Source organism: Panulirus ornatus, chromosome 21 (genome assembly GCF_036320965.1).
Source record: "Panulirus ornatus isolate Po-2019 chromosome 21, ASM3632096v1, whole genome shotgun sequence".
NCBI classification, from domain to species: domain Eukaryota; kingdom Metazoa; phylum Arthropoda; class Malacostraca; order Decapoda; family Palinuridae; genus Panulirus; species Panulirus ornatus.
Genome location: NC_092244.1, coordinates 8,955,433 through 8,969,564, shown reverse-complemented (window position 1 = coordinate 8,969,564; position 14,132 = coordinate 8,955,433). Strand labels below are relative to the sequence as shown.

At 46.3% G+C, this 14,132-nt stretch overlaps 1 protein-coding gene across 7 annotated transcripts in view; it reads left to right on the top strand.

The window, feature by feature from the left end:
* Window positions 1-14,132, top strand: part of S6kII (Ribosomal protein S6 kinase II) — a 590,862-nt gene that overhangs the window by 563,124 nt on the left and 13,606 nt on the right. For all 7 annotated transcript variants that reach the window (XM_071675707.1, XM_071675706.1, XM_071675709.1 and 4 more), the window contains one exon: window positions 9,855-9,972. In XM_071675707.1, coding sequence (XP_071531808.1) covers window positions 9,855-9,972 — 118 coding nt within the window. The remainder of the gene's footprint in view (window positions 1-9,854; window positions 9,973-14,132) is intronic.

The window sequence follows — 14,132 nt, the reverse complement described above, 5'->3', positions numbered from 1 at the left end:
TAGTACACTTCCCTAAGTGTGCTGTACACATTGTATTGTCAGAAAAATGTAATCGGGACCCTGTATTCCGGAGGCCCCTTCGTCCCATTTTGTACCCCTCACACACCGGACGGGGAAAAAAAGGTCCATTGGCTGTCGTCTTTATTATGACAGGCAGTTCCTGGCCAGGAGTCTCGTCCGTCCTTAAGTGTGTTGTCCTGATTTATATGGCAATCCCACAGTCCACACAATAGTATGTCTTATCCTTCACATGCACCGTGATCTGTTTTGTGCCATAGAAGCAAGCAACACCACCGGTGTGTCTGCTGCAATGCTTGTTAATTTTGTAGTCCCGGGGCGTACGTTCCAGAAGAACGACCAGGGAATTTCCATCTCCCAGTGTAGGAGTCTGGACGTGAGGTGTTTCTTGTGTCGGGAGAGTGGCGGCCTTCTGGGCATACAGTAATGTAGCAGTTCAGGTCTTCATAGAGCGAGTGCAATTGTAGTGGAGGCGTGTGTGGGTGAAGAAAATGCCCTTACCTGGTCGGTACAGACGGTTCATATGGGAGACGATATCAGTGTAGTGCAGTCCTTTGTTAGAATTCCTCTTTGGTTAGTACCCCTTTGTTGTTAGTCCTCCTGTTTTGGTACTCCTCCGGTTTCCATCGTCTTTTAGAGCTTCCGTTAGTCTGGTTAGTCATCATCTTTTAGGACTATATTAAGTCGTCTTTTGTTATTTTGATAAGACGGTATCAGGAGCGAACCAGTCTCATCTTCATCCCTCCGCGTTGGCCTCTCCAGGAAAACGTTTCCCCGTACTGTACTTCGAGCTAATGAGACAACAGAACGAAAATTACGATCAAAGATAATGAGGGGGATTCTGAGAAGGGTTGGCAGTTTGGCTTGTAGTGTCTGGGGGAGGGGGAAGTGGGCGAGAGTTGGAGGCCGTGGTGGTAGGGGTATTGTTAGGTTCAGGAAAGCATAGTGCTGGTATTGTCAGTGTTAATGGAGGCCGTTCCCATTTGTAGCGGTAGGGGTAGTGGTGGGTAATGTTGGTGGGTAAAGAAGGTCGTTTTATAGTCAAGAGTTGGTGGATAGGAACTGTCTCCGGTTATACTTGGTGGCGTTACTACACGCAGGAGTGATACAACCAATTGAATGAGTAAGTGCTGGAAATGTGTTAGCACTGGTCTTTCTTCTCTCGTCTTGTCAGTTCTCTTTACACAATCATCATCAACGTTGATTCGACAACTCGGTAGGTTTCTTCTCAAGACATAAGGCCATCCGACATCACCGCTCCCAGGTCTTCGACGTATGTCTCTACTGTTATAATGAGTCCTATGTCTGTCTTTCAGTCCGGATGTGTCTTGCTTCTTCGATTATTGCTGAAAATTGACATTTTGCTGAACGAAATATCTTTCTCTTTGGAGTTGAGTCTTGTTGCATGACATTTGTAGTGAGCGAACTTTTAAACTTTTCGACGCTAATGTATCTGTACATGTGTTAATATGTTTCACTCTCACTGCTTTCGAGAGTTGATAGCAGATTCTCAGGGCATAGTTGTTGCTTTATGTAAAATGTTCATGAACCGGGGCTGTTGTTTCTGCAGTTCAGCTCCCAGCAGCCCTATAAGGCGACGACACACGATTTGGAGAGGACTTCTCTTGTTAGGCTTTTGAAGACCAAGCGAACATATGCGGTAGATACTGCTGATTTCTCTATCATCAGAAAGGCTCGATACATTTGGTGTTTCCGCTATCATAGCCTGTAAAAGTGAGTAGACGAGATAGTATGAGAATAGATGTTTTCGAGTTGTTGTGTTTTCGAGTTGTTGTTGCTGATCAAGTGTAAGAGTATAGGCTTGAGTGTTACTGGCCTTGAGTGTATGTGGGGTGGCAAATGGAACCGTAATTGCCAAGAACAACATTAGATCAGAGGGAATGGCGAGTGTAACTTGTGAGAAGAAGAAATCCTGAGAGGCGCATTGATGAAAGTCTTTTAGGATAGCATGGTCGTATGGTCACAGGTGTAGTTGTAGTATTGTGGACTACAAGAGGAGTAAGGTGGATGACGGAGGCGAGGATGGTAGGGTGTCACCAACCGGAGGACACGTCCGTCCCTCACTAGTGTAGGAGTGAGGTGGTGTACGAGGGGTTGGCGGAGTTGGTGGTGTATCACCAGCCAAAGGACACTCCCCTCACCTTTCTCATTACTGGGGTCGGATGAGGAGCCTTGGGGATAAAGCCGTGAGCTGGGCTTTCCTTCATTGAAGTCCGAGGGAACTTTCTCCAGAGAAGCTGTTCAAGAACTGTCATTAGCATGGATGTATGTAAAGGAGCCGGGAGGGGAGGAGCCAGCCGACAGTAGTAAAGTTAGCCGGAGATATTATACGGCGTGGTGTTGGTGGAAATTTATGTCAGTTTCGGCAGTGGGTATTTCATGGAACGTTTCTACCAAGCCTCCTTAACTTGGTGCGCTACAAGATTGATCTCATGAGTAGGCATAGTTGGCAGTAACATGAAGTTAAGGGTACACTGACCGTCGATTAAAGTATTCATGCGGATCCTGTGAGTTTATAATGGGTGAAATCATTACGAAGCAGGTAGGGTAGGATTCATGGCAGCTGATGATGATGATAAAGGACGGGAACGGTGACAGTGATGTTCTTGTAACAGAGGCGTTGTTTTTCTATGAGTCTTCCCTTAGTTTCTGTTCCTAGGAACGTCTCTTGAGTTCTCTTCTGTAGGTATCGTGATTACTGCATCATTCTTTGTATGTTCTACCTCCCTGACTCGCAGCAGTGCGTCACATTCTCTCTCTCTCTCTCTCTCTCTCTCTCTCTCTCTCTCTCTCTCTCTCTCTCTCTCTCTCTCTCTCTCTCACACACACACACACACACACACACACACATTGTGAGCATGAGTCTTTGCACCTTTACCGTCCAGCCTCCGACATCATCACCGTCAAAACCACACCCAACCTCAAACACCGCCACACAGTCTGTGGTATCTTTTTAGCGACCCACATCATCACTCTCACAAGCCAGCTTCCTCCATCGCAACCAGAACAGCAGCAGCAACAGCTCAACCGCCGACTCCACCACCTCACTCCAGGCTGGAGCACAACCATTACCATCATATAGCATCCTTCATCAACACGCTCTGTACAATAGCTCAGTCTTCAACATGAGAACCACAAAACCGACCATCACACAGGACTAGCCTTCAATACCACCGATGCAGTTTGTGTCAACCATTATGCTTCATTAGAGGCATTATTACGACCGCCATACTGAGTCTCATCACCGCCACTCCCCTAAAGTCTCCAAAAACACCACTATAGTTCACCTTCCAAGACCACTACGGTGCCCCAGCTTCCAACACCACTACCGTACCCTAGCCTGCAACACCAACGTTGCCTCCAACTTCACAATCACACCGCAGCCTGGAACAACCACCACTACCACACCCCAAGTTCCTAAACCACCAGAGCACAGCGTCCACTACCCTAGATACACCCCGAGAGCAGCAGATGCGGCAGCCCCAGCCTCCAGCACCTTGATACGTTTATCGAGCTGCAGTGTGGAAGGAGCTAGTCTTATATACGACATATGATGACAGGTAACGTCATCGTACGCCACAGGGCCCCTTATCCGTCAAGGTGGCCAACCCAGCTAGGAATACAACTTTAGCTCAGTCTCGTGTCTTGTAGGATCAGGGAAGACCCGAGGAGGTTGTCAGAGATGACAGCGTCGGAGCCTGTGTGGGCTGCCCCTGTTTTTCCTGCCAGGTTAGACAGGTGAAGTGTTGAGTGAAGCAGTCGCCCAAGGCTGGTAGGTAGTGCGGAGTGGATCAAGTATGAGATGAGATGGTCTTCAGCCTCGTGCCCTTGGAAGGCTGGAAGAAGCAGGTTGATCAGACGTTTGTGGAATGTTCCTTCTTTCCTAGCATGGTCGGGAAGCTCTCATGGACCAGAGAAAGGACTGCATCCCTCTTTCCCTTTGGGAGGGGCATACATTAGCTCTACCCGTGGCATTTCCCCCAAGAAAGGGCGGATGGATCACATGTGGGATGAAATGGCCCTCCGGGAAGGGCGAGTGGGTCTTATGTATGGTATAATGGTCCTCCCTCTGGTGAGAGTGGGAAGATGACCCAGGTGTTTCGTGCTGTGTTGGGGGTAGGTTAGGGGGATATGATAATCTGTGTCGAGATGGCCTAGCTACATACTAGGTGCCACACCCGACTTAGCAGCCTCTTAAAAGACCAAAACTAAAAGGTGAACCGGTTTGCTGTCGCTCGAGTTGATCCGGTGATTGGCTTTTGCATTATGAATGAAGTGGGGCCAACCGTAGTGCCTCGTGAATGACAACGACGGAGGATGAATAATTATGATATTGTGGCTCGAATCTCCAGACGCAGGCCAGCCTGAGGCTACAGTTGATCCTGGTGGTGCTGGCTTGGAGCTTCAGACGCAGGCCAGCCCTGAGCTACAGTTGATCATGCCGACAAGTTATACAATAGGATGTGTGAGGGTGAGGTTGCTGGATAGGATGTGTGAGGATGGGGTTGCCGGATAGGAAGTTTAAGGGTGAGGTTTTGTAGGATATGATGTGTTGTGGTTAGGTCTGGGATAAAGTGTAGCTTTGTTATAGGAGTGTAGTTAGACCAAGGGAGTTTGTTGTAGATTTGGGAATGTATGTAGCAAAGTAAGGAAGGAACCAGGCAGGAAGGGCTGGAAAGCCATGGAGTGGTAGTGCGAGGCGACAGTGACTCATGAAGGCGAGCATGTGAGGACAGCGTGGGCGAGTGATGGTGACCCACCTGACCAAAATAGCCACGCACCAACACTCCCCTACATCCCTCCTTTCTCTTTCTCCTCTCTCCCCCCTTCCTGCATCTCCTCTTTAAATTCCATTCCTGGGACCGGATGGTATTGTGTTGTAATAGGTTGGTTGAGACAAGGACGTAGCGTGTGGGACTTGTGGACGTATGGAGAAGTTGATGAGCTGTAAAGAGGAAGTTATTAGTGTCCCTTGTACGAGGTAGAATGTCAGTCGCCATTATCACACCAGCCCTGTAATGACATGACAGCCTCATCACTAATGTAGCAATACCCTTTCCGCTTCACTGCCTTTATCACCACTCCATCAATACCCAAGACCGTTCTGCCATCATCACGCAAGCTCACACCGTCATCATCCTCGTTATTGTCGCCACTATTCATTCCATTACCTTACAGTCTGCATACTATATCCACCACCACAAAGTATTCGCCGTCATTATCTCCAGCACTACAATCCCCACCAGCAGTAACATAATCGCTACCATGTTACTAACCCTCCACAAAATTACCAACATACTGTAACACCACACTATCATCACTTTCGTCACACTGTCGGCATCATCATGTCTGTTGGTACACCAAACAGAAGTAGCAGTAGTAAGGGATTTTGTGAGGAAGGGCGGAAACTGTAGGGAGGGAACCGGTGGTGTGAGGAAGGGCTGAAGCTGTTAGGAAGAACTGGTGGTGATGGCTGTACAGGACCGGCATGTGTTGAGAACCACCAACCGATTGATTAACTGACTGACTTTAAGCCAAAGGGCTTATTCGTCACCTATGTTGCACGGTCAGAAAAATTCTAGAGCCGAGTCGTGGGGAGAGGCAACTGTAGGGTGTCGAGGGAGAGAGATGGAAGGGGGTTTGGGCGTGTCAGTAGATAGGAAAAGGTGTGAGGAGTGTCGAATGAAAGAAGGTATGGGAAAGTGGCGAGACGCAGGATGGTGTTGGTGGTGAGTGACGTGGTGTAGGCTACAGAGTGTGGAAGAGGTAGTAGTGATAGTGTTGGGGGTGATGCTATCGATGGTGCTGGCCACAGGGTTTTAACGAGACTGATGGTGATGGGGTGTGTGTATGGTGCTGGTAACGGGATGTTGAGGAGAGTGGTGGTGGTGATGGCTTGGATCGGCCTGGCGAGTAGTTGTGGTCAGGAGGCTGTGAGGAGAAGCCTGTCCTCTTGTTATGTGTTCATGGTCGACAGACTGGTGATGTAGGTCTGCCTGTTATCTCCAACCCTGAACGAAAAATATTTTCCTCGGGGTATTTTTACGATATGTGTTTCTGTTTCTCTTGTCTGATAGACTGTCGTTGACCGAGGTAAGGCTGTCAGCCTTTCCCGATTTCAGAAATTCTAGGTAGAAATGTGACGTGTACAAAGCCTCGAGTTTACGAAGGTAAAGATTTCCAAACCGGTCTCAATATAGGAAAGAAAGGTGTAGAAAATAGACTTGGGAAGAATGCGGGGGTGTTATATTGTGAGGAGAACGGAGATGAAAGTGTTAAGATGGGTGAAATATCATAGATGTGAGAGGCCACGACTGCTGGGTTATCCTTCGTCATAAGTCCTCCAGCCCAGCCTACAGTTTTATAACAAAGTGACGTATATTTCATTTTTTATATTTGTTGGCCATTTCGCGCGTCAGCTAGGTAGTATCAAGGAAAACAAAAAATTCGCTTGGCTTTTCCTCTGTTCCTTCCTTTGGAGAGTAATATAGGAAGGAAGGATTTGCCCCCAGTATCCTACCCTGTTAGTCGCTTTCTACGACACGCAGGAGATATGTTGGCAGTATTCTTCCTTCCCTATCCCCTGGAATAAAAGCACATTACACTATAAATATATATATATATATATATATATATATATATATATATATATATATATATATATATATATATATATATATATATATATTGGTATGACCTGACTCCGCCTGCATGTGATTAACACCACAAGTTGAAGGTCATCTTTTGGCAAGGTTGTCTTCGTCAATGGAAGAAAGAACTTTTATGCCGTAGAATCCATTTCCCTGCCACTGAATCTAGTGCAGGTTTAAAGCTATAGGAGCCGCGTGAATATCATGAAACAGATGAGTTTTGTATAAAAAGAAAAGAAAGAAAAGCAGAGCATGTGGAAGGTGTTTGTTCTGTGTTGATTTTCTTGAGAAACTATCTTAAAAGAGGGCAAGGCGAGTGCCCTTCAGCCAAGAATCGATGCTTATGTATACCGCTTAGGAGCGCAGGATGTTAGGTCGTGCCCTTCACCTTAGCCTTTGAAAAAATGTAAAAGCTTTTCGTAAGGCCAGTTTTATTATTTAATATAAGGTTTACTCTTCGTTTATCCCTTTAATAGTTTCATGAGATAAGTGTGGTACGCCTATTATCCCTTCTCTGTGTTTTCGTATTATTGATGATTATGAAAAATAATATTTATATGTATTACTTGGTGTATTGTATACGTGAACCACTCCACATAGCACTTCCTTCACCGAAACGAGAAGTGCAATTGAGGAGGACATTTCCAGCCATGCAGATGTATACTTCATATCCATATCCCGCTTTAGGCAAGCGAATCGTGGAAGGAAAAAAAGGGCTTACAGCAGTCTATTTTTTTTTTTTTTTTTCTTTTAACCAGATGAACATCGGTGCTCGTGTCAGAGTGCAGTGTTCGCTCCATGCAACAAGTTCGGGTCTCTGTTCTCCACCCCAGCCGCACTCAAAATATTTACCCACCTGTAGTAAAATGAAAAATACACTAGAAATGTTTATCCTGGCACACTGCTGCAAGGGCAGGGCAGACACGGGGACGGAGAAACCCGCAGAAGTGGACCTGTTTATCTCTCACTTGATACATTCTTAGGTTTCTGTTCATTTGGTATTGATGTTGGCGGTGGCTATATCCGGCGGTCTCCCGGTTCAGGATCCGAGTAGGCACTTCTTTCCGAGATCTTATCCAGGGCTTCACGAACTGTCTTGTTTGTTGCTTTCCCTGCATAGGCGAAAAGAAGTCTTCCGAATATTACCTAGGGATATCATTAATGGGGCGGGTCCTAGTCGGCATCACTTGGAGAGGTGGGGATGGGGGTGATTTTCACCATGTCCTTCCTCTCCCTTGGCATATCTTCCTCATTTTTTTCCTTTTTTTTTTTGGGCGTGGATCATTCCTATCCCCAAACCTGGACCTTTGTACAGCTGCCATGTATGGGTCCTCCCATAGCTGCCTGGCGAAGATGCCTCCTTTGCTTCCTGGCGTGGATCCCTGCCTTCCCCTGGCGTGGATCTTTTCCTTCCCTTTGGCGTGATCCTCTTCCGTTCCCTGGCGTGGCCCTCTTGGCTCCTAGTCGGGAACCTTTTCTTACACCTGCTGCACATTATGAGGTGTGTGAGCCGGTTAGTTATGAAGAAACGAAGGCTCATAACATCCGTGTGTCTCCTGCCGTCTTTTTGATATCCGCCTGTCCTGTCCTGTGTTGCCGGTTGTCATAATCTCTCCTAAATCTCGCTGAATGTCGTCCTAAATGTCACGGTTGTTGTTTACTGCCACTCAAGCTGTCACGGTTTGTCATAGCCTCTCCTTGCTTTCACAGCCTGTCTGATGTGACATAACCTGTCGTGTTCCACAAGATGCTAAAATATGTTCTCGGTTCATTTGTTTCTTTGTCATAGCATGTCGTTCTGGCCATGATAGGTTACCATAACTGTGAGAGCCTTTCCTTTCTTTCCGTTGTCATTGTGGTAAGGCTTGTTTCTGTTCCTCACTTTGTCTTGTTTCTTTATTGGTAGTTCTCATCCCCACATTACCGCCATGACCTGACCGACCCAAAGCTTCTCTTCATATTGGGTGTGTGGAAGGAGGGGTAAGGTACCGTCTCAAGAGGCACATACAATCCCAGGTAACCGCTACCATTCTGCGGCGCTCCCACCATTCCAAGGGGTCCTCCTATCCCATTGGGATGGGAGGGGAGCACCAACAGCCCGAGGATTCCCACCGTTCTTGGGGGTATCATGGAGAGGTAAACCTGTCGGTGTAATAGTGTTGCTGGTAGCTACGTGGTTCATGTTACTGCTTTAAGCGCGAGGAGGCGTGCCCTTCACCCTGTTTTAGGCGTAGCGGGCGTAATCTAGCCTCGTCTGTGCGCCGATTTACCGTAAATAATGATTATATGATACTTGGGCTGCTCATTAATCTATAGTAGTGGCTCAGATCAAAAACACAGGGCGTAGACGAGCCACTGTCTGGCTCGAGGGGTCCCGTCTGTTTGTTACTAGGTTATAGTGCGAGGGTTGGGATGTGTTGCTCCTGCTTCTGGTAATGATGTTTGTTCCTACCGCCGTCCGTCCGATGTCATATTAGGAGTCGAAGCCTTTGCCTCACGTGTATTTTATTACCAGCACTTCCGTAATGCGGTTGCGTGCACGAAAGTGGGAAGTTATTATGAGTGGGATTCTGAGGTGTTTCTTTTGTAATGCGTTTTAAGATACTCGGATGAATTATGTAAATTGCTGACACTTTTTCATTGTCTGAATAGATAACACTAAACTTTCAAAAACCTGTGAATAAGATTTGCAATTTGTTGACGGGTTCACCTTTTCTTTAGTATGAATTTTAATTTTTTTTTATCATGTGGCTTAAGCTTAAAAATGCTTATGCTAGTGCGATTGACAAACATGATGACAGGATTCACACTTTTTATCATTTCTTTGGGAATATTGGTTTTCAAACTACCAGTAAATGAACACGAGGTTTTTAAAGGGGTTTACTTGGCGTGTGTGTTTCTCTGTATTCAGCATTTTCTTAGTATCATCTTATAATAAATGTTCATTTGATATTGTTTGTGTTTAACTATTTGCATGTTATGGGGAGAGTGTTTTCCACTCGTGTGTGTGTGTGAACATTTTATAGTATTTGCCATGAAGTGATAGACCTTTCAACTTCGATTTCCTGTGTGGTCAGTTTTTTTTAAGTTTACTTTTATTGTTCATTTATGTAAGGTTGAAGGTGTTTTCATTGTATGTAAGTCAACGATTTTGTGTTTCTACAGGCAGACGCCGTTCGCTCAGGGCCCTAACGACACGCCTGAGGACATCCTGCAGCGCATCGGCGAGGGCAAGTTCAGTCTGGACTCCGGCAACTGGGTGTCCGTCTCGCCGGCCGCCAAGGTGAGGAACAGTCTTGCACGCCCCCACCACAAGCCGTGCTAACTATAATTGCTACAGTCCGACCCAACCCTCACATCTCTTTATCTCGACCTGTCCTCCTTTATCTGTCTCTTTTCCTGTTCTTTCCTTCTCTTCCTACTTACTGGCGTTAATTATCCATTTCCACCGCCCTTCTACACACTACCAACACCCTTTTCTCTGGCGTATAACTACCTCCTACCACTGTACCAGCTCCTGCCCTCACCAGCGTTTTCTTCCAGTCGTTCTGTCTGGCTGGCTACACGGCCGCCACTCCTACCCTGTGTCTTAGAGCAGCCACCACCATTGTACCTCTCTCCCTCCCCTCCCGTGTCGTCGCTTGCTATCTTAAGCCACAACCATCAGGCTTTCCACCGTCCCGACCCTCCCAGGTTAGTCTTACTGCCACCTCTCTCTTCTCTCTCTCTCTCTCTCTCTCTCCAGTCACTACCACCAGCCGACTCCCTCCTGTTCGAGTAACAGTAATGACAAATCAGTCTCCCTTTGCATTAGACAAGTGACGACAATGAGTGTGTATCTGAATATATATTATGTGCTCTCTGCGTACCACAGTATATATATATATATATATATATATATATATATATATATATATATATATATATATATATATATATATATGCGCAAATCAGATTAATACTTCCGATACACACAGCGTGCGTGCGCTGTCAAAGAACGTTTATGGTATAAATATGGCGGAAAGCAGTGGCAGGAATCACAGAGTGGCCACGTCGATATTGCTTTATTATTTGCACTTCATGCCATCATAAACATGACTCCTTCAGGCACTCTCTGTTGCCGGCGGTAACATACACCCCAGGTGGTGGTGGTCCTCCTCCGTCCTTTGTGTATGTGTGTGCGCACCTTCATGAATATTCCCTTCACATATGATGGTAAGTGGTGGTGGTTCTGGGATTATATACCAAGGCGTTCTGTGTCTGTTTTCCTTGTGGTCGGCGCAGCACAACTAGTAACAATTGACTGTTTTCAAAAGTAACACAGAGATATTGGTCCATACAAAGTCAACTGTTCGTGATTCATGGAACACAAGCATGGCAGTGGTTCAGAGTGACCCCAGAAACAGTCACCAATGGTCTTCCACCACAACACGTATCGTCATCAGTGTAGAAACACTAGGAACAGTCACCAGTGCCCCACAGCAATACTGTAAACCTTATTAACACCACAGAAATAATCGCGTATAGTCTTAGGCAACACCTGTACTTAGAAATAGTCACATATGATCCTCAGAAACACCGCGAATGTAACCATATTAACACTGGTCCTCAGAAACACCACGAACACAACCACGTACCAAATCGCCACTGGTCCTGAACGCACAACCTTCGATAATAAAGAAGCAATAACATTTGCAGCACAGCCTGCCAGTTATGGATCAATCAGGGCAAGTTGTTCCCACCACCACGGCCGCAGCAATTGCTGTATCCATTGTCAGTTGGGGTTGCACTACCCCTCCTGGGCTGGTCGAGGAGGCAGCAGCTCCTGTTTTACTCGCCCTTAGCTCGACCTTTGCTCCAATTTTACACCCAGACGAGCTGTGGTGTCTGCTTGACCAGCTCCGCCGAGATGTGCGGACCGCTTCATCCCCCTGAGCACGGAGACGGTCTGATCCTTAGAGCAGAACGGTATGGTGGTCAGGTCGTCATACTTGGCCAAGGGTGTCACCGTCATTCTCAGGGATTTTGCACCTTCAAGCTGAATGGATTGACTACACATTACCTCCCTTTCCCCCCCCCAACAATCTATCGAGAGGATCCAGCTGGCCGTTGCTCCTTGCATGACTGTAGTACGTTTAAATCTCGGCATCTTTGTGTGTCTGTTCTCTGTTTTGAGGACACAGCGCCATTTTTATCAGCTTGTATATCCAGGAAACGCGTTGAGCAGCTGTGTTAGGGGGTAATGAAGGCATGCATCTTTTGGCGCAGTGGGCTTCGGCCAAAATAGAGGTTATTCTGTGCGTTCAGGCCACGATGGCCAGTGCAAACGGTTGACCCCCTGGCTCGTTTATGCCTCCATGATGGGTGTGGTGAGCAGAGTTCCCGCCGGAAAGCCCCTTACGGTATCTTTGTATGCTAATCTCGGAGGTAAAGGGTTGTATGTGCTGCGCTTGGTGTGGAGAGACTGGGGGAGGAGCAGAAGGGAAGGCAGATCACATCCATCTCTCTCTGTCTCTGAGCAAGTTGTGGGTATTCTCCTAACCTGCGATCGTGTCTGTCTGCTTGTTCATCCTTTTTTCGGTGAAGAGCTGTGGAAGTAATTGCTTTGTGTCTTAAGCGGTATCCGTTTAATCAGATTTCCCTGGTAATTCTATATCGTCAGTTGGGATAACTAACTGGTAACGAGTTACAGGAAGAGATTTCTTCGTAGGAATTATTCTGTGATGATTCTTGGATGATTAATATAGTGCGTGTATATCAAAAAGATCTGTGCTACTTAATGGTGGACGAGTGTTGTGTGGCGGTGACTTGGTTATATAACTGGCGTTTACGGTGGACTTTACACCATATGCAGTGTGATGTTGCTAGTGTTTCAGAAGCATTGTGTGTCGTGGTTAAGGCATGGGGGTTGATGGTGTTATCGCATGATACTGTATTGTAGCCGTGATGTGGCATTAGGGTGTCTTGCTAATCGTTGGTGGTGGTGGCAGTGGTTCGACATCAACATGTGAACGATGGGGCGATATGGTGGTCGGTGCATGTGTGAAGAGCAGAGATATGGATTGTTATGATCGTCGGGGTCCTCCTCTGCCTCGAGCTGCGGCCCTCACATCGTCTCAGGCTTTCCTGTCTAAGATTTACAGTGTAATCTAATTTTTTATTTTGTTTTACATCATTTTAATTACATCTTTAACTGTAGGCTTTGTCCCTTACATTATAATTAAAAAGCTAGCGAAAGATCATGTTTGTCTGCGTGGATGACCCTTGCTAATGAGATTGGTCAGATAGCCAGAATGTTGTCTTTTGTGTTCATATTTCTTGAACAGCTTTTATAAAACATCGTTTTTCTTTCTCTCTGACAAATTGAAATTATCTGTTGGAACTCAAATAGAAATCGGTCTTTGTTTTGTGCCAGTGATTGCTGTCCGAGGAGACTTTACCTGCCGTTGTCCTTGGTGTTAGTGAGAGGCGATACGTGGAACTCTTGTCAAATTTCATCCACATTATTTTGTGTTACTGGAACCTTTCTGCATACTAGATACCTGCCTCTCACACCATCCAAAATGCACACAACCTCCGCCTTGGGCCGCTCCACGTACGCACTATCTAATTTTTCATCACCATCACACCAACATTCTCTCCATCATCATCTTAGTGTGCCTCCTCACGGACCTTCAAAGCCATCTTCTCCAATTTCAAACTTTTACTGGAAGTTTCCTGTCGGTGGACAGGTAAATTGAAGTGACATTTCATAAAGGTGTGTGATATCAGGAATTGTTAATCATTAAAATCATTTTTCAGTTGCCAGCTCGCTACAGTAGAGACAGGAAATTAAAAATGTGTCTGAGACATGCTGTACTCTAAGCTCGAGGCTCTACGGGCCACTTCTATAGGTTTGTGAATGGTTCTTTGGCTTGACTTTGTCGGACGACCTTTTATTCCCAGGTGCCACTGGTTGTGTGGTGGCAGAGAGAGAGAGAGAGAGAGAGAGAGAGAGAGAGAGAGAGAGAGACGGGGTACAGAATATGCAGGTCAGGGTGTTACTCGGAAAGAAGAGCTCCAGGGGCCTAAAGGTACCATGACGGTGTTAATTGGAGTAGAGGGAGTGTTGAGATATAACTAAGTAGGTATTTCCCCCAGGCGGTGTCATCCGGAAGGGGCAGCCATACAACAGTAATGGAAGTTTAATCATTGTACCAACGGCGGAGGAGATTTGAGCCATTCCATCACCAGATTGCTTTCTTGGTTATGTAACATTTCACCTTTGAGTGGTGGATAGTGGTACAACATCGACGTCGTTCTAATCCAGTTTGTTGTGGTAGAAACAATCAAATAAAGAGCGAAAGGGACACCTCACTCTCAAACCCCCAGCATATAGAGCATATGCTGGTATAAATGCTCGTAGTTCATCCCGTTTTAAGTTAACTATTCTGGTGCTGGTGT